This window comes from Carassius gibelio, chromosome B19 (assembly GCF_023724105.1).
Source record: "Carassius gibelio isolate Cgi1373 ecotype wild population from Czech Republic chromosome B19, carGib1.2-hapl.c, whole genome shotgun sequence".
Classification (NCBI taxonomy): Eukaryota; Metazoa; Chordata; class Actinopteri; order Cypriniformes; family Cyprinidae; genus Carassius; species Carassius gibelio.
Genome location: NC_068414.1, coordinates 22,071,152 through 22,092,331, shown reverse-complemented (window position 1 = coordinate 22,092,331; position 21,180 = coordinate 22,071,152). Strand labels below are relative to the sequence as shown.

Here is a 21,180-nt window from a genome sequence, read left to right as displayed (position 1 = left end):
AGGAGCACTTCTGCCCGAGCGCTTTGGAAAGAAGGAGAAAGCGGCCCGACTAGCGTTTTCCACGCGTTTTTAGTCGCGAACTATTGAAGACAAAAGCGATGACCCTCGGTACCTCTCAGGCTGACGTGTTGATGTGATGTGATATCTGATTTAAGTGGGCGTGGTGTGTGTAAGGTAGAGAGGGCATGACTGATGATAGTGTCCTGAACCAGTCACGACGCTATTCTCAGCCTGCGCTCCAGGTGAGTAATCAACTTTATTTTAAAAAATAATTTATATATTTTATATTCAAACTGAAAACATGATGTGATTAACACTCAAGTCATTCAAGTCATCGTGTCTCAAGTCAAGTCAAGTCCCGAGTCTTTAACTTCCAAGTCCGAGTCAAGTCTCAAGTCCTAAAAATAGCGACTCGAGTCGACTCGAGTCCAAGTCACCAAGTCACAAGTCCCCATGTCTGCCCCGGAATGTATGTATAGTTACAGCTCAAGATACCCTGCAGGTGATTTATTATATCATTTTGAAAATACCTATTTTGAGTGGAAGCAGAAACACGCTGTTTACATGCATGTATCTTTAAATGCAAATGAGCTGCTGCTCCCCGCCCCCTTTTCCAGAATAGGGCTGTGCCTTTACAGCTCGTTCCTCAGGATACTCTGCCAAAAAAACATCTGTTTAGTTTTGATTACTGTATATTCCGCTGAAATCATGCATTTTAAAGACTTATCAGTTTAAACTTCTGATATACGGTTTTCTGAGCGCAGAGAAAGCGGCTGTCACACAGATTGGGGGTACTAAACTTAGTTCTCATTTTCATGTCTTATTGTGCTTAAACAGTCAAGGACACACAAGTTTATGTTAAAAACACACATGAGTAACAAAAACAGTCAGTTATGTCTGTTTGGGTTTGTAGATACACCCGGTACATGATTATAGCACTTAATTAAAACATATAACCTGCTGCATTAGCATGTGGTCAATATTCACATATACACAAAGAACGACAACACATTTCTTAGCTCAGCACAGAAGCCCATGAAGCTCTATTTATTAATGTTCAGCCTTATCTTGAAGTTTGCAACCTTCATTCACCCTTTAGATTAGACTGAGCTCAAAAATGCCTACTTAGTGTCAGGTCTCATCCTCAGTGAATCTGCTGTATGTGCGGCCTTCCTTATTAGCTACATCAATGTAGCCTCCCTGCTGTCTAATTGAACAGAATCAATCAAACGTTCCCATGTTTGGAACTTCCTCTGACAAAACTCTGCATGCAGTCCTTGCGGGAGAGTCGGTTCTCAAAATGTGGGATCATCAGAGGTGCCATAGATAACAGTGATATTTAATGAAACAGCTGTTATGTTTAAGAGTGATAGCAAATCAAGAAATACTTTTTTTTTTTTTTTTAATCAGCACCAACAAATGTAGTTCAAATAAATAACGGTTCTTGTTAGTGAACCAAAATTATTCAGAGCCAAAAGTGTTGCCCGAATCCAAAATGAAAAATTATTATAAGCGGTTTCTTTTTAACTTACTATAAGCCAAGTTATCAGTCATGCTTGCTCATGCACAATCAGAATAGAAATCAGGAATCAGACACTACAAAAACCACCTTGAACTATTCAAATGCACTTATACTCCAATGCACATCCTGTTAAACAATTATAAATGGGAGTATATGATGTATAGTGCTGAGATATATGAGGATAACCTTTTGTAGAGATGGACAGCAGGGTTAGATGTGGAGAGGGAGGTAAAGAGAAGCGGATGTGATTGGCACACTCTCATGAAGTACTCATGTTCAGCTGCAAGGTCAATAACCACTGTGGCCCATCAAGAGCTCTCCAAAACACTAGTGTGAGCGATACATTCAAATACACTGATGGTAAATAACACTGATACGCCGCTGTGATGTAACTTGCAATTTTTAACATTCGTTTTACCTTTGTTGAGGTTCACAAAGAGCGCCTTTCTCACTTCTGCTCATCTACCTCACTCATTGTTCAACGCTGAGTATGGAGAGCACAGGAGATCTCTGAAGGGATAGGATAATGATAGTTTCATGTAAAATTCATGTCGTGCTCTGCATTGTGATGTGACCTTTAGAGCGTTCCAGTTACACTGCATTTTAATTCCCACGCTGTGGTTCAAAGTTCAGGACTGAAGTGATTGTCATTAGCATACCTCTCGCCGTGTTTACTTCATGACGGCTAGACGCTCAGGAGAGTTTGAGAGCCGGAAGGATGATGCATTGTCCACGGTGCTCAAGACAAATTTATCTGCAATATTTGCCTTGCTGTGATGTGAGAAGAAAGACTAAATCTAGGAAAATCTGTCTTGGGGGCGAAACCCAGATACAGGATTCATTCTCTCTCCCCTCCGGAGGTTCAAAGGGCCACCGTATCCAGAACGGAAACTGAAATGAGCAACGCTGCTTCTGACTGAGAATATACTGTTGTCATTTTTAGCATATGTTTCAAAGGAACATCTCAGAGAAGGAAAATCAAAAGATCTTATCAGCTGAGCAGACACCTCAGGCAGCGTCAACCGTGTCTGAGTGTTAAAGGCATAGCACGTTGCAAAATTTCTCAGTGCTAAAATATGTATATGGCCCACACAAGCAATCCCATTACAGCATGATCTTGTCAGGCTGTTCCTTATGAGATCACAAACAAAGTTTGGGGGAATGGACTGGGTGTCAAAGGATGTCACCAAACCATGGCAAAATAAGACCACATAAATCATCCAAGGTAGAACGTCTGAGGTCGGGAACACTTTTTGACATTTATTTGATGAAAATACAGCCAATATTATGAAATATTTGATATAAAAATCAGCAGCCATTACTCCAGTCTTTAATGTCACATGATCCTTCAGAAATCATTCCAATATGCTGATTTGCTGCACAATAAACAATATGATCAACGTTGAAAAGTGTTGTACTGCTTAAATATTTTTGTGGAAACCTTAAAGTTTGAAGAAAAAAACTAACAAAAAACATTTTTCTGAAATTGAATTGTTGTAACAATGACAAAGTTCTCAGTGTCGCTTCTGATCCATTTAATGCATCATTGCTGAAATAAAAAATTGATAACAATAATTTCTTTAAAAATCTTAGTAACCCCAACATTTGGAACAGTAGTGTATAAACACTCAAGAGGGGCAAAACAAAGCTTCCTTTTCAAATCATTCACTTACTTGGCATTAATGCTAAGCGCATTGAGTTCTGTGCAAACGTCTGTTGATCGTACCAGCTGAACTTAAACATAAGGGCTATGTTTTACCTCAGATCAGCAGATATAGCAATATTCCCTTCTGACACTCAAATATAGTAGAGCCAGGTGCAGCTCAGCCTACGCCAACTATTTGAGCTCTGTGCCAATAGTAAGTTGTAGAAAGACTTCACACAACTCTAGATGTGGAATAGGATGTGCATATTAATTATAGAGAAGTGAAAACAGAGCTATTACTCTTAAAATTTGTTGCAAGTGAGTTTTGAAAATGTTAAACAAACTGGGAAAATGGGGTGGGAAAAAAATCTATTTTACATTAACTGAATAGCAAAAACCTGTTAATGTGTAAATGACATCAAATAAGTTAAACTTTAAAACATGCCAAGTTCCTACAAATATGCAACAAGGATGCATTGAAATGGTCACAAAAGCTTTCTATTTGAAATACATGCTGTTCGATTCCACAATAAATATTAATCAGCGCAACTGTTCACGGCATAATAATAACAAATGTTACTTGAGCACCAAATCAGCATAGTAAAACGATTTGTGAAGGATCATGTGATCCTGAAGACTGGAGTAACAGTTGCTGGGAAATTCAGCTTCGCGTCACAGGAATAGATGGGTTTATTCAAAGAATGGGTTTATTCAAGAATGAATTGAACAAAGTAATAAATTCAGACTCAAGTGAATTCATATTCAAAGAGTTTCATGTCACTGACCCACTATAATAATAAAAAAGCAAAAGGAAATGCAGTTTTACAGAAATTAATCTTTCAGTTTAATATAAGAATAGTTATTGGGAGTCAAAGAAAAAGTGAAATAATCATTATCGGTATTGCTTAGTCTACTGGATGAGCTTAATATTATTTATCAATTATATAATCTCCCACTTGCAATATCCTGCAGTAATAAAATGACCCAGAAAAGATGACTGCAACTGTGTTTGTGATCTTAAGGTTCAGTGCTTCTATACATATGCAAATGAGAATTTGAGTATCCAGGCTGAAGATGTTGTCAGACCGTATTTTGTGGTGAGTAGCTATAAGGTGCTTGGCAGAGACTCCTTTTTTTCTGTTAACTCAAATTAATTGCTTCATGATATGCTCATGAATGAGATCGCCACGCAATACGCTTCTCTCGCTACAGCTAGACAAATATACCTCATTTCCAAAGGCAGGAATCTAACCTATTTTACGCCTGTCTAGAGCACAATGAGAATGTAATCAATGAATGATTTCATGCTCAAGCAGTGAATTTGGTTCAGAGTGACTTTTGGAAGTGACCTCTGTGTATGTTGGCCAAGTTCATCTGATTTTCTCGGACATTCATCAACAGGAGGAGAATGGGGCGTACCGTGCAAAGGTCCTTGTACTGCATCTTCTGGAACTTGGTGTCTGCGTTTCCGGCGCACAACTCTACGTATCCCAGCACCACCTGGAAGACAGTGTTGTGGATGGCCTGGGTGAAGTGCATGTGCAGTTGATCCATGGCCGTCTGCGGAGAAAGAGGAAAAACAGGAATGACAGAGTAACACTGGAGCATCTTTAGGAAGAGTTATTATTTAATGTAAGAGTACTTTATATCGCATATTCACAAAGGCATCAACAAAAAAAGAAAAATCAATATTATAACCTGCCAAATATTTTTTTTGCATTGCACAAAATTATATTTTTAAAGCAAACTCTGCATGTTTAAAACCTGCTGCATTGACTGTATTGACCTTTCTCCAAATAACTGCTTTGAAGCATACAGCTTTTCGCTTAAAATAAAAATCACAAAAAAATAAAAAATAAAAATAAAACTAGCAATAGGGTAGTATCATACAAAGCAACACATAAATAAAAAAAACAAACCACAGTAAATAATAATAATAAAAAGAAACCTTTTTAAAAAGTGTCCATGCACATTTCTAATAAAGAACCACTAAATGGCCTTTAAACAGTGCATATTCTCAGAACAAGACTAGTTTGAGGTGTGAAATTCTAGAATAACTTGCTTCAAGTAATTTTATATATTTTATAAATCTGATCTTTTGGACTTTCTATTAATCAAAGAAACCTGAGGAGAAAATAAACATCACAGTTTCAACAACAACCCTGAGCAGTTTATTATTCAAATGTATCTAGAGCATCAAATCAGTGTATTAGAATGATTTATGAAGAATCATATGACTCTGAGACTATAGAGTAATGACTGCTTAAAATTCAGCTTCGCCATCACACATTTCAATATTCATGTTAGAATAACATAGTTGTATTAAATTGTAATATTTCACAATATTGCTGTTTTACAATATATATATACAGTATTGTTCAAAATAATAGCAGTACAATGTGACTAACCAGAATAATCAAGGTTTTTCGTATATTTTTTTATTGCTACGTGGCAAACAAGTTATCAGTAGGTTCAGTAGATTCTCAGAAAACAAATGAGACCCAGCATTCATGATATGCACGCTCTTAAGGCTGTGCAATTGGGCAATTAGTTGAATTAGTTGAAAGGGGTGTGTTCAAAAAAATAGCAGTGTGGCATTCAATCACTGAGGTCATCAATTTTGTGAAGAAACAGGTGTGAATCAGGTGGCCCCTATTTAAGGAAGCCAACACTTGTTAAACATGCATTTGAAAGCTGAGGAAAATGGGTCGTTCAAGACATTGTTCAGAAGAACAGCGTACTTTGATTAAAAAGTTGATTAGAGAGGGGAAAACCTATAAAGAGGTGCAAAAAATGATAGGCTGTTCAGCTAAAATGATCTCCAATGCCTCAAAATGGAGAGCAAAACCAGAGAGACGTGGAAGAAAACGGAAGACAACCATCAAAATGGATAGAAGAATAACCAGAATGGCAAAGGCTCAGCCAATGATCACCTCCAGGATGATCAAAGACAGTCTGGAGTTACCTGTAAGTACTGTGACAGTTAGAAGACGTCTGTGTGAAGCTAATCTATTTTCAAGAATCCCCCGCAAAGTCCCTCTGTTAAAAAAAAGGCATGTGCAGAAGAGGTTACAATTTGCCAAAGAACACATCAACTGGCCTAAAGAGAAATGGAGGAACATTTTGTGGACTGATGAGAGTAAAATTGTTCTTTTTGGGTCCAAGGGCCACAGGCAGTTTGTGAGACGACCCCCAAACTCTGAATTCAAGCCACAGTACACAGTGAAGACAGTGAAGCATGGAGGTGCAAGCATCATGATATGGGCATGTTTCTCCTACTATGGTGTTGGGCCTATTTATCGCATACCAGGGATCATGGATCAGTTTGCATATGTTAAAATACTTGAAGAGGTCATGTTGCCCTATGCTGAAGAGGACATGCCCTTGAAATGGTTGTTTCAACAAGACAATGACCCAAAACACACTAGTAAACGGGCAAAGTCTTGGTTCCAAACCAACAAAATTAATGTTATGGAGTGGCCAGCCCAATCTCCAGACCTTAATCCAATTGAGAACTTGTGGGGTGATATCAAAAATGCTGTTTCTGAAGCAAAACCAAGAAATGTGAATGAATTGTGGAATGTTGTTAAAGAATCATGGAGTGGAATAACAGCTGAGAGGTGCCACAAGTTGGTTGACTCCATGTCACACAGATGTCAAGCAGTTTTAAAAAACTGTGGTCATACAACTAAATATTACTTTAGTGATTCACAGGATTGCTAAATCCCAGAAAAAAAAAATGTTTGTACAAAATAGTTTTGAGTTTGTACAGTCAAAGGTAGACACTGCTATTTTTTTGAACACACCCCTTTCAACTAATTGCCCAATTGCACAGCCTTAAGAGCGTGCATATCATGAATGCTGGGTCTTGTTTGTTTTCTGACAATCTACTGAACCTACTGGTAACTTGTTTGCCACGTAGCAATAAAAAATATACTAAAAACCTTGATTATTCTGGTTAGTCACATTGTACTGCTATTATTTTGAACAATACTGTATATATATATATATATATATATATATATATATATATATATATATATATATATATATATATATATATATGTATACACACACACACACACACACCCATACTGGACAAAATATTGAAAAAAAAAATGCTATAAAGTATGTTTGTGTTTAACGCCATTCCAGCTTCCGTGGCTCTGTTCATGGAGATAAAAATTATGACTGAATTATATATTTTTAAAATTTATTTAGCTAAAAACTCCAAAACTGTATGCGACTTGACTCTATTAAAAATTTATTCGAAATAGTAAAAAGGTATGGAGTATGTAAAAGAATAATAAAAACATTCTCTGAAATCAAGCCTTATAAGTGTACAATGTTCTATGGATGTTCAGATTTTTTTTTATGTTTTTTTTTTTTTTTACTGGAAACTAGAAGAAAATGAGAGAATGTATTTTCCCTGCCACAGTAGATCTGTTTGAAGGTAAAACTTCTGGGTAACAGTGGGCCTGGCTCACGCTCTCACAGGAGATGAATCATTACCCAACTACATACTGAAGCTCAGTATGGTCCCAGTGGGAAAACAAGAGCTTTGCTACAACTTAATTACGCTTCTTCCCTCTCGCTTTCACTGCTTCCTTCTTCATTCAGCCATGAGCGCATCCCTCCCTCAGCTTTAGCTGAATTCAATCCATCCAAAAGTCTATCAGGATATTCGCCTTCTCCTGCAGGCCAGTGTATCCAAAAACAGATAGGTGGAAATATTAAAAAAAATATTAAAACGAACATTATGGAACTGATGGAGTCAACAACTTTTCAGCATATTTTTTTCTGTGGAGGAAATGTAAAAAATAAAAAACCTGAAAACATTAAACCGTAATAACATATCTAAAAGACAAATGTGATGGAAATTTTAATTGTGAGGAGAAAAACGAGCAGTTGCATCCATTAGATAGATTTAAAAAACAAAACAAAAAAAACAAGAAAAACAGAGAAGATGAAAAGATGGAAAATTAGGAGTGTAGTCATTAGGTTAATTGCTGAGTTCATGGAACAGAGACTGAAAGAACAGCACCTCTTTAGAGGCACAAACAACAGATTTAGAGAATGACGTATAAACTGAAACAAGGTTTGTGTTTGATTGCTTTTAAACTTAGTTAGAAGTTAGATGGTCAGTAAATATCTAGCTAAAAGCATGTGGGAACATCTTCGTCAGATCGATGATGAAATATCCGTCGGTGACGTCTCATTAGAGTTGTGAAAACGGATTTCTATGATAAAATGCTTTTGAAATAATGGCAAAGGCTACAGAGTGAGCTACTGCAGAAAAAAGTGCATACCCTAAGTACAAAGCATGGAAAAAGTTGGAAAGATTCAGCTGAGAAGGCAGCAACTTGACTGTCTGGTGTATTTTGTTTGCCAATATGCTTATATTATTTTGCAAAGTGTCCTTGGGTTCTTGAAAGGAGCTATAATTATTTATAAATTATAAATAATAGTAAAAAAAAACTAAAGCACAAACAGTGTTAACCTTTGTAAGGTATAATGTTCTACAAGATAGGCCTATTACCATTACTATCTTCATGGATGTGTTTTTACATATCTATATACATTTCTTATACATTATCTGACCTGCGACGTATGACCCACGTGAATTCTGAAATTACCTTAAACTTACTCCACAAACTGCCGAATGATGCATTTCTAATAACATTTATGCAGTTGAATGAATGGCTTGTTCCTGACAACACTCAGCATTTAAGCCAAGGCCCAAAGTTAACACTCACCAAGGGCCAGATGAGAGTACTGCCCCACTAGTGAGCAGTGATGGGAACAACGGCGTTATAAATAAACGGCATAACTAACTGCGTTATTTTTTTCACCAACAACCAGGAGTCAGAGCGATGGAAAGTCCACCGAGTTGAAAGGCAGCATTCACAAACTGGAAGTATAACCACTACTTTTCCCTCATTGAGGAGAGAGACGAGAATATTTATGTAGTTGGGGTCTGTTCAATAAATATTAAAAGTTCTAAACCATATATTGTTTTATTGTTCCACTATAGTATTGATAAATTACAATAATTTGTTAGGTGTCTCTCACATTGTCCTTCAGCATCATTAAAATAGTGTAGATTAGTGTACAATGTTTTATAATAATCATTTATTTTATTTAGTGTCCATTTCATTCATTTAACATATTTAATATCGTGGGCTTCCAAGTTATTTGACATATTTGAATGTCAATTCAACTTCTTTTTTTGTCCTTTACAGTTTGTTATATTTATGTTAAAGGAACTTTTACATTTTAAAGGATTTCAACTTTTTTTTAAGCTATGTTTTGTTTTAAAACCTTCATTGATCCATCCATGAATAGTTCGTTAAAAATTATATTTTAATTAAAATGATTGCACTTTCTTTCGTTTTGGTTGGCTAGTACAAGCTTTACTTAAATGACTTTGAATTAATAACACAAACAGTTCAGTTACGCACTGAAGAAATCTCTCAAACACATTAAACCACACAAGCAATCTGTCAAAGCACCTGAATCTGTCAGGAACCACACGAAATGCAACACGAAGTTAATTATTTTCATGCTCAATTTTTATTGATTTTATCAATTACTTGTTGACTTGTTGCAGTGGTACAGTTCTCAAAGCCTTGTTTTTCATAACTACTGCCTGTAAGGATTTGATCGTGAATCCCATTAAGTGTCCTGAATCACCTAATAATCTCTTCAGCCAGGGAATGACCCTCTCTGCAGTCTCCAGAGAGCCAACTCTTAAAATCTGAATCTGTTTCAAGGGTTACGTATGAATCCCACATCTTGGAGTCGGTCCTTCAGTAATTACAGGTTCTCAGTTCTCACTCAGTAACCAACCGCAGATGAAACAGCCATAGCCCGGTCTTCAGACGGCAAATAAATTAAGTTCTTAGAGGTGTATGTGTGTGTGTGAGCGAGTGAACGTATTTGACTAAATGCAGCGCAGCTGCCCTCTACCCGAGAGGCTTTGGTGATCAAAGTGACACGAGGAAGGCTCTTTCAGATGAGACAGGGGACGTCTCAGGATGCACATACTGCATACTTAAACACAGTCAGGCTGATGGACTAACACACACATAGAAATGCTTACAGACACACAAAGAACACACTACTTGAATAGGATTAGATTTTCAAATGAATTGACAGTAAACAATACTTTAATATAAAAAAGATCTCTATATCAATTAAATAATATCTTGATAGAACTATTTATACAGTTAAAGGATCCAGCTTTTTTGTGCTTTTTTGAAGCTTAGTGTTTACAGTGTGCAATATAACATGTGTTCATGCTTCGCGTGTAAAAAAAACAGTATTTTTCACACAATTCACCACTGTTTTCACTGTCATTAAAACGAGCTGATGACTTCCTTGTTCGATGAAGTCCCTCCTTCAGAAATACATAAGTTCTGATTGTGCCAGCGGTTCCTGTGTTGTGATTCGACAGCAGCTTAGCGGACGCTGCCCTCCTGGAAACGCCATTGGGCTAGTTTTGAAAAGCAAGTGGGCAAGATTTGTTTTGAAAACCTGGCAATTCTTATCTGAACGCACGTGCTGGAGATGTACTTATAATCACAGGAGTGTTTTTACTGACGAGGTGCACATGAACGACAAACACAAACGCAACTATTCCTCTTCTCCGTCGGATTGCAACAAGACCACGCCCCCTTTTTTGTGTATTCATGTGGGCGGAGGTTAGTCAAAAAACTGTTCTAGTGACTGTTCTATTAGTAAAATATCTCGCTTAGCATTGAATTTTGAGCTTTAGAATTTTACAGATATTATTTATACTCTAACAACAACATTACACACTAACTAAAGTTTAAAACATGGGATCACGAAGAACGGGACCTTTAATATATTTGCTAAAATATATTAATATATAAAATGCTAAATGTATTTCTCCTGTGATGTCAATGCTGAATTTCAGTAGCATTTCAGAAATCGCTCTAATATGCTGGTTTGATGCTCAAGAAATATTTTATCTATGTTAAAAAATAGAGCTTAATAAGTCTGTTGCAACTGCGATATTTTTTAACCTGTTACATGTCACCCGTCTGCCTATGTTGCCTACGTTTACTTCACTATATTACAATTAAATCCTAATTTAATCATGACAAACTATATATCGCTGGAAAGGTCTAAGACTCCTAAATAGATATTTTACCAATCTTTTTTGTTACAAATTATGTAGGAAAAGTAATAGATTAAATTATGGCAAGAGTGCACCTCAAAAATCTACATCATAACAGGAGTTCTGACCTTTGTCAAAAAAGTATTCTTTGTTGCCTTTTTCCTCTATCACATTTTAGAAATCATCAGAAATGATTCATCGCTTGAAAACTTAAAATCTCAAAATTCATCCTTTAAAACCCATTTTAAAATCAGTCCCTCCAGAAAAACGTGATTATGCGATCGCTTGATTTAAGGCATAATCAGCCAAAGGCAGCATATTTATGTGGGGTTGCATTTTTTCAAATACGCTGCTCTTTTGCCGCATAAATTGCTGATTTCAGAAAGCAAAATATGCGGAGCTAGCATGATTTCATAATACCTGTATTTTCTAGGCAAAAAACTCACATATATATTAGCAGAAAGTTGAAAAATGTTGCGTTTCCTTCACACAAGTAAAGCGCCATTTTGCCATGGGAACCTTATGAAGTGACGTAATTACATGACGTGAACATCATCTGCAAACTCCGCGGTGAAACCAGGGTGAAACCTGAAGAGCGCAAATCATTCTTATTTGCCAACAAAAATAAACAAAAGAACGCGCGAAGCAGTTTCCCGATTTGTTACATGACAAGTGGAGCCAAATTATATTGCGAGAACTTGCGAAAACTGCGCTTTGATGAAATAGAGAAAAAAAGGTGATTCCCCCAACACCCCCTTCTCACTAGGCTACTAACACTGTTGTAGTTTCATTCAGAAGTTGATGCAACTTTACAGTTGCATTTTTTTTGTTACAGAACAGTACCAAAAACTTACAAGTTAAAATTATATTAGTAGTATGTAAAATAATTTACGTTGCAGTAAGAGATTACAACTTAAATATTCTGTGATTTAGTATGCTCGCTTATCATAGGAAGTAATAAGAAATTACTCTTTACATTAAGGTAGTAGCCTAGTGAGAAAAAGGTGTTGGGGGAATCACCTTTTTTTCTCTTTTTCATCAAACCGCAGTTTTTGCAAGTTCACGCAATTTCATTGCATAAAATTGCAAAAATATCCCGCATATTCCATCGCATTTTTTAAGAAAACGTGCCGCAAAATCAAGGATTTTTGCCCGCAACAATAACAAAAAAAAATCTGCGTTTTTCTGGAGGGACTGTAAAATAAAACATTGCATTACCATGAAAATGGCACATCAAAGGTATGTTACAAAATGTTTTCAGTCATGAATTATAAAAATGTAGGTTTGGATCATGCACTTTCAATCGATGTTCAAAAATGTGAGTGACAGTTAGGTTAAAGGATTCTTTCATGAATACAAATTTATTTAAAAATTGAAAAACTTGTTTGATCAATTTAATGTGTCCTTAATGGATACAAATATCAATGTTTAAAACATTCTTACTGACCCAAAACTTTAGAAAGTATTTATAATCTATGAACATATAGAATAATGTTATACATATTTGTACTGCTACAGTTGCTATTAGGAACAGCGCATGATGACTACCTTTGATTTTTTTTAACAATGGATGGGATGCCAACAATATTTGAACCTCCAACTGTTTTATCCAGAATGTTGGCCAGAAGGTCTAAATTCATAATGAAGGTGCACCAGGCAGCACAAGAACTTTTGCTTGAGTTACAGTTTTCAAAGTCAAAATAAATGAGGAAAAACATCCTGAAAAATAATAGACTGCAAATAATCCTGCAAATCCTGTGCCAGAATCATCTTCCCATTTTGGGGAGGAAAAAAAAGGAGTAAAGTGGCACAGAAAGGGAAGACAGAGTAAAGAAACACTGGATAAGGCTGCGATGACTACGCCAATGATTTTATCAAAACAAATATCTGTGATAACTGTGATTAATGTTCACTTGCAATTAAAATATGCCAATTTTACATGAATACAGAAATGCCATGAAAAGCACTTCAAATAAATGTACAAGGTCCAAACGTTTCTGAAGCACTTTGGGGTCAGTGTGCACGGTCTATGGTTATTCATGCCTCTCTCAAAAAGTGTAAACAAGCAATTTAATGGCATTTTAAATGCAAAGTGATCGCTTTCATCTTATTGTCTTAATTTAAAAATATGGAAAATACATTTGACTGATCCAGGTCAGATTTAAGAATTAAGAATATATATATACAGTACAGACCAAAAGTTTGGAAACATAACTATTTTTAATGTTTTTGAAAGAAGTGTCTTCTGCTCATCAAGCCTGCATTTATTTGATCATGAGCCTGCATTTATTCTGTATTCATATATTATATATATATATATATATATACATACATACACACACACATATATATATATATATATTAGTGTTGTCATCGTACCAAAATTTCAGTATTCGGTACCGATACCAGTGAAAATCTCAGTATCAATTTTGGTACCAAAGCAAAATACAAAAATATGCTAATAAAAAAAATACAAAATAAAAAAAACACCTTTTTATCACTAAAAATAAAACCAATGCCATTCTTTATACTTATTTACAACTGTGTTTAAAGTTTTTCTACAAGTAATATAATTATGAAAAACAGTAATCAAGTTTCACCCAAATTTAATTTAATTAATAAAATTGAAACATTTAATTTTTTGGTAAATAAATGGGATTTGCTATTAAAATTAAAACATGAAAGAAATATTGTGTGATTTTATTTCTTTAAAAAAATAAAGTTGTATTAATTTTTTTCAACAGTTGTAGCAGTATCAATACATTCTACTAAAAAATAGTAATATTTCTAGCAAAATGCCTTTAAGTAAAAATGAACTTTTATTTTGACGGGTTGCCGTGAATACCTTTAAATTGACACTGGTTTTACTCAAATTAAATGGTAAAATGCTTGTGAAGTTTATGTATTTATGTCCTCATTGAAATGGCAGATGCTGAAATTACTGCAAGCATCACGCGCTTCAGTCTATGTAGTAAACAAACCCGCACGTCTCTGCCATTCATTCATTCACACAGAGACGCGCAGAACATGCAGGATTTCAACCAACTTTTGCAGCTTAACATTTACAGATACTGGTCCAAACGGAGATTTGATTTGATTAATTTATGCTAACTTTGACAAATTCCATGGATTTTGAGATTCCGTCCGCGTTTTCTGCTTCGTGGAAATCATAGCACTGTATGCGTCAAGAACCGGGTTGACTGGGTACTTAAAGAAACCTGGTACCGTGACATTTTCAATTTTTTAGTACAGACTTATATATTAATAAATAAATAAATTATACACTTGAAACAATTTATACGACTAAAGTGGACTCAACTATTTTCAATATGTTGACATTATTCTTCATGTTCTAAACTTTCTAATATTTTTTCACGTAGACAATCAAATGTTTTGTTGTATAACTCCTTCACAAGGTGTGTGTGCATTAGGCTTACGCTGTGTGCCAGCGTCATAAACAAAACAGACAGAAAAAAATGGGTTAATCACAGTTATTTGAATGACAATTCAGCATCAGCCAAAATGTCAGGGTCGTGACAGCTCGAGCAGCGATGACTCACCTGTGTCTTGCCCAGCAGTTTATATGCCAGCTGAACTTTGGTGTAGTGAGAAACATCAAAGTGCTTGCAGGTTTTGGACAGCGCCACATCTAGCTGTTCCTGCATAAACAAGCACAAAATCAGCAAGATCTGCAAAGCAGTTCAATGGCATGATTTGCGTGCATATGGAAAGCAGATACAGGCAAAAAAAATTTTTAGAAGCCTAATTTTATGGTGCTGAAACGTACAATTACCACAAATGAATGAGGGCCATAATAATCAGTGGTTTAAATCACAGATGCACAACTTCATTTTGAGCTCAAAGATAAGCATTCGCATTCTTAATGAGTTGAGACGTGCGCTGCTACAGAAATAGAAAAGTGGCGTGAATCATTGTAATTTTGGTAGCAGCGCTCTGCGTTGGCACAGGCGCCGTGCTATTCGCTAATGCATGTGATGAGACGGCGAACAAGATTAAACATGGGGAGGAAGGGAAAAGAAAGAGTGAGAGACATATATTAAAAGAGAAACATCAAAGAATAGGAAAAAAGTTGTACGCGAGGCTGAACGCCATCCAATTACATTTACCACACAGAAATCACTGAATAATGTAGCAGATAACACAAACAGCACTGCTTGAGATACTTTGTGTGTGTGTGTGAGTTCGTGTAGCTATGTGTGTTGTGTGGCAGTATAAGCTTGAACGAAGCTACCAAGTCCTGAAAGACAGCAATTTATTTCATAAAACACAGTCCATCTGCCTCTGGGCCTGAGAGACCAAATGCTGGCAGACTGACACCCTGGGCGCCACTGTTAGACGTACAAACGCATGGTCAAGTGTTCCTTCCGATCTGTTTAATTCATATGAAGTTGAGGCACTGCATCAGGGCAACTGCTGTTGTTAATCTGTCAAGGGTGCGTGAGTGTTTCTGAAGGGAATAGGGTGATCTGAGATTGAATGTCTGATCCAATGAAGAAGAAGGTCACCATCCTAGATTCCTGTCTTTGCCCAAGGACAAAAAAAAAAGTCACATACCTCGATTTGCTCCAGAGTGTCTTGCAGTTTGGAATTCAACTCGCTGAGGTGGGGGGAAAAAAGAGACAAGGGTGGCAAACGGTGAATAGGAATACAAAACAACAGAAATGCTGGTTCATTGTGAAGCACAAGTAACCACTGTATTCTGTTTGCAGGGTAACACAAACCACCAAAAGTGTTAAAGCAACATGTTGGAGGCAAAAACAGCTAGCTTTCTCAGAGAGTGAGAGAGAGCACTAAAAAACACACAACCTGCCTTAGAGACGGTGACATTTCTATGGTGACATTTGAAAAACAGGGGAGTATGTTTAGAGAGCATGGCTTCTTGCTTATCTTGTTCAGCTGGAACAAGACTGATGTGTGTTGTTAGCGTCGAGAGGGGTGTGCTAAACTAGTGAGTGGGTTTTCTGAACGAGGGAGAAAAAAAATAATAAGGCTGAATTAGAGTCACGTCAATCACCCTCCAATCAGATGTCTGTCTTAGTGAACTCACCAGCAAAGCTGTCTTTCCACTATCTCCAACATTCATGTACTATTTTCGCATCTCAGCCCTAATGCCAGTTGCACAAAATGTATAAATTGGTTGTGAAGCAGCCGATACACTGTGAATAATGTATATGTGAATTTATCCACACAAAACAAATAAACACCATTTTTTTTTTTTTAAATACACTCATAGTAGGTTTTCTATAGCAAATCAATGAAAATAATTATATAATGGTAATAAAATATTTCGTCTGGACATAATTATTCATTAGCATGATCTTAATGGAAATAGTGTTTAGGATTAACATTTTAGTGCAAAAATGCTACACATTAGGTTTTCATTTAAATACATTCCATACGGTTGGGTGGTCGGATATGGCCTCACACACTCGATAAAGTACATACAAATTCAGAAAAATTAATACTTTTACAAAACTGAAAAGGCAGTTTGAGGATTTTTTCTGCTTGCCCATCTGACCCAGTATTTCAGATTTGTGTCCGCCCTAACAATTTCACTAAATAAATAAATACATAATAAACATTTAAAATTGCAAAATGTCTTGTTTAAAAAATATATAATTCTATATTCAAGTAATTTGTATTTACTTTAAATTATTAGATCTTAACTTTTTTTTTTACTAGTTAAAAGACCTACGAAATTTAGAATGTACACAAGCAAAATGTTCAACCAAATGTATTTTTTTTTTTTTTTTTTTTTTTTTGTGTGTGTGTGTTTGTTTCGATTTTTTTTATTAGGATGTGACAGTGGAGAAGTGACAGGAAGCAAACTGGGAGAGAGAGGGTTGGGGGGGGGGGGTATTGTGAAAGGATTTAAACAAGGTTTTCAGCACCAACTTGCAACCAAATGTTTGTTTTTAGGTCCTAAAAATGCAACCTCAACAACAACAAAAAAAACTGTTAAGTTAAAAGTCAACAAAAAGAAAAAGAAAAAAAAGCCTGTACAAAATACCTTGTACCACTTAAAGGACCTCAAGTCTGACTGAAAATGTTGAATATAGTGGATTTGCTACACAAGTCCTGCAGTAATAGTAGTGCTTTAAATGGAATGGTCCAGCAGCATCTCTACATGTATCCTTTTAAAGCACTGCCAGCAAAAATTCTAAAGCTACAAAAATTAGAGTAAAAAAAAATCTGACCCATCTGATCCCATTAGTGTCTAAAAAGGCAAACCTCTGGGGCTCTATGAGGAACCAGCTGAGACATGGAGCAACATGATACTAGCAGCAACTTTGCCGGTGGCCACACATAATCATGATCTGACAATTAAGAACAACTGTATTTTATTTCACAAGCTAACTACTCAGCTTGACGTGAGGGATTGCCTGGCCCCTGTGGGCCAGTGTTGTTGAAAGATTAGACGGAATGCATAAAACTTTAATTAAACTGCCTATTCCTTTTCCTTTCTCTTTGAAGGCACTGGATGTAAAAAAAAAAAAAAAAAAAAAAAAAAACTGATTCTATAGATGCTCTAGTTTTATTTTTTTCCTAAATTCTGTTAAAAGTTTTCCCCAAAATATATTTTAATGTTTCAGGATTCAGCTTAGATTGTTCTTGATTCCTTTTTAGTAGTTACATTAAATTTTATTAATCAAAGCATGTCTAACTAATTAAAATCATGAAATTTGTAAATTTTCACACCAATTTATAAAATTAACAAAAATTACATTTAGGGCCCTATGAAATATTTTCTCTTTTCTCACCATATTTTGTGTTACCAAATGCTGTGTTTTAGCATGTTTAATTATTTGAATGCACAAAACAACTTAATTTATTCAATGTCCTTCTTAAATCAGCCTTATGACATCTTATCCCCTCAGAAATTCTGCGCTGTGTATTTAAATTTTTCTAGCTATCAAATGAAGGCATAAAACATTAATTTCATTTATCTTTTAATTATTGAAAATCAAGGAAAGTTTATTTTTGGCAAATAAAGGGGATTTACTAAATGATGTTTGATGTTTGATGATGATGTTTGTTTCATTTTAGTAGTAGCAGTAGGCTATACATATTCTACTGAAAAATAGTAATATGCACAATGTCTTCAAATCTAACCAGACTTTTATTTTGACGGGTTGACATGAATACCTTTACAGTTTTTTGTATGTGATATGAGAAGTTTTATTCAAATCAAATGGTCAAATGCTCTCTGAACAGTTCTGGAGAAGTTGTTCATGTATTTATGTTCTCATTTAGTGAGAGGGCAGGCAAGTACAGGCAAGTTCAGTGAAGTATACTTCAAACTAAATTGTGTGCTGTCATGATTTACTTTTGATTAAAACAAAGGTTTATTATTGTATGTTCGTTTGGCATTTCATTTATTTTATACCCTTTAAATTCATTGAATTATTGAAAGAAAAACAACAAGCAGCAGCAGTATGGTGTAACATTTATTTGAAACACATGTATTTGGTACTCGCTACCTTATATCTTTACTATTTCCTTTCATTCTTTTCATGGCTTTGGAAAACTTGTCTCGGATGTTTCTCTACGTCGCTTTTTTGCATAACCCCGGGTCATCGACACTAAGCTTTGTTGCAATTTCTTTCTAGGAATTAATGCTTTCTCTGAATCTTTAAAGTCTCTCTGAGAGCGATCGGTACTGGTGAGGATATATTTGTACTAGCTCAGCTATTCGATACTCCGGTGTATTCATGTTGCTAGCTCTGACATCCCAGATATATTGTTCTCTCTTGCCTGGCCTCCGTTGAATGAGAAATGAACGGAGGAAAAAAAAAAATGCACGTCAAAAAAGGTCGATTTTCAGAACACACCGATCGATTGCATAACTGCCACGGACCAATGGAAGTCCATATCCATATCACAGTTTCATTTAAGTGTACTGACCTACATTTGATTAATCAATTCCAAATTAGACTAATTCCATGACATTCGGCGTTAAACTGTGAAATCTGTTTTTATGACTGGATTCCACGATTCTGCCCACGTTTTCTGCATCGCGGGAATCATAGGGCTCTAAACAATGCGCGCTTCTTGGCATGAGGAACCGCATCCGTATACCGACGCACGACTGGTGTGCAAAAACATGAGGTGTTTTAATGTGCAACATTCTATTTGTGTTGTTATAAAGAACGGCAGGAGAGGATGTGACCTTTTCATGTAAAAGCTGATTCCTTCAGACAAATGGTTTTGAATGCTGGTGTCCAGGGCAAGTTCTAGCAAAGGCTGATGGGAAGATGCAGAAGTCTTTTAGTCTGCCTCAATCCATCACAGTGGGCTCTGACTCAACGTGGGTCCCCTTTTTCCTTTAGGGCCCTCAGAGGAAGCCCAGCATCATGCCGAGCTGATCAATTACTTCTGACTCGCAGCTCGTCACCACTGTGCCTTTCCGAGCTTTGCTGTTTCCTTCGGGAAGGCCACGCAAAAATCACATTTTAATGAGCTTTCATGACAGGATCCATTGCACAATAAAACATTTCCATCCAAACGGTCTTTTATCATTATCATGACATTAGGCAAGAAAGCACAGATAGGAAAGCCCAATAATTTTTTTTTTCTTCTCAGTTTCGGAACATAAATCCTTTGCTAATAGCATGGGGCCAATGGTGTCAGATGTGATTAAATTAAAGGATGTAGCTGGATTTGTGGGTAGTGTTTTTAAAAGTTGAGTGTGCTGGGCTGTAAAACCACACCACTGGGCACTTTTGCGGCTTACGTCTCTTTCCAATTAACTCCGCTTTCTTGCACCTGAGCGAGCAGACAGCTGAAGTATCCATTACTGGTAGAATAAGTGCTGATATATAGTCTATAACTAGCTGCAGGAAAAGCAGATACTTGAAAAAGTCTCGAAGATGTCCTCAAAATCCAAAACAGGTTTATCTGTGAAGTTTTTAAAGTTTTTAAGATGAAGCAACATATGAATCACAATTTCTTTATGTTGCAACAGCACATAGTTCATGCCAAGAAAGAGACTGATGGACATCTGCTTTGACTTTAAAGCCGTCATATCACAAGAAACCAAATTTCCCTTGATCTTTTGAGATAGGTGTTTGACGTAGGAACACGTACTGCAACCATCAGAACTTGAAACTTCCTATCCCCAAAAAACGACTGGTTCTGAACTTCTGCAACGGTCTAGCATTAAATAAATTAATGTACTATGTGTCCGCACATGTAAAAAGTCAACCAGACCATAAGAACCATTCTTCATGCTGCTTAATATTTTTTGCAGAAACACATTACATTATGCAACACATTACGAAACACAATACATATATATATATATATATATATATATATATATATATATATATATATTTTTTTTTTTTTTTTTTTTTTTTTTTGAAGGAAGCTGTTCAAAATATGAAACACCTTTACATTTTCTACTCTCAGAATTCAGCGGATGCATGTGGTAATTTCCAAAACCCCAGCAAAACCTTTTTGATCATTTGAAGGTCAGTTAGCAGGCACTTTGACAAGCACACCACCAAACGCAATCCAGCTTTTGACAGTCTCCCCACAAACAGTATGAGTCATTTAGCAACTGCTTGCGTTCACAACTCAGTGGGGTATTCTTCTTTATGGTATCCCTGCCAATTCTCATTCTCTCTAGGTCTGTTAAAACGTTTGCATTTAAAAAGGCACAGAGAGACACAGATCTGAAATCTGAGTATAATAAAATCTTAGAATTTCTCTCTCAAAAGGCAAGACATTTTTCAGTTTTACTTTAGCAGTAAGGAAATATCCAAGTGACATTTCACTCTGTGATATTGACCGCAGGACTTCCTAGACTCCCTAAACCTAGACATGGAGTACATCCCTTCTGAAACT

At 36.0% G+C, this 21,180-nt stretch overlaps 1 protein-coding gene across 5 annotated transcripts in view; it reads right to left on the bottom strand.

Annotated features, from left to right (window-relative positions):
* The window catches only part of LOC127979359 (syndetin), a 127,430-nt gene that overhangs the window by 79,406 nt on the left and 26,844 nt on the right, over positions 1 to 21,180 (bottom strand). For all 5 annotated transcript variants that reach the window (XM_052584760.1, XM_052584762.1, XM_052584761.1 and 2 more), the window contains exons 10-12: positions 15,886 to 15,928; positions 14,871 to 14,969; positions 4,587 to 4,727 (exon numbers count right to left, since the gene is read on the bottom strand). In XM_052584760.1, coding sequence (XP_052440720.1) covers positions 4,587 to 4,727; positions 14,871 to 14,969; positions 15,886 to 15,928 — 283 coding nt within the window. The remainder of the gene's footprint in view (positions 1 to 4,586; positions 4,728 to 14,870; positions 14,970 to 15,885; positions 15,929 to 21,180) is intronic.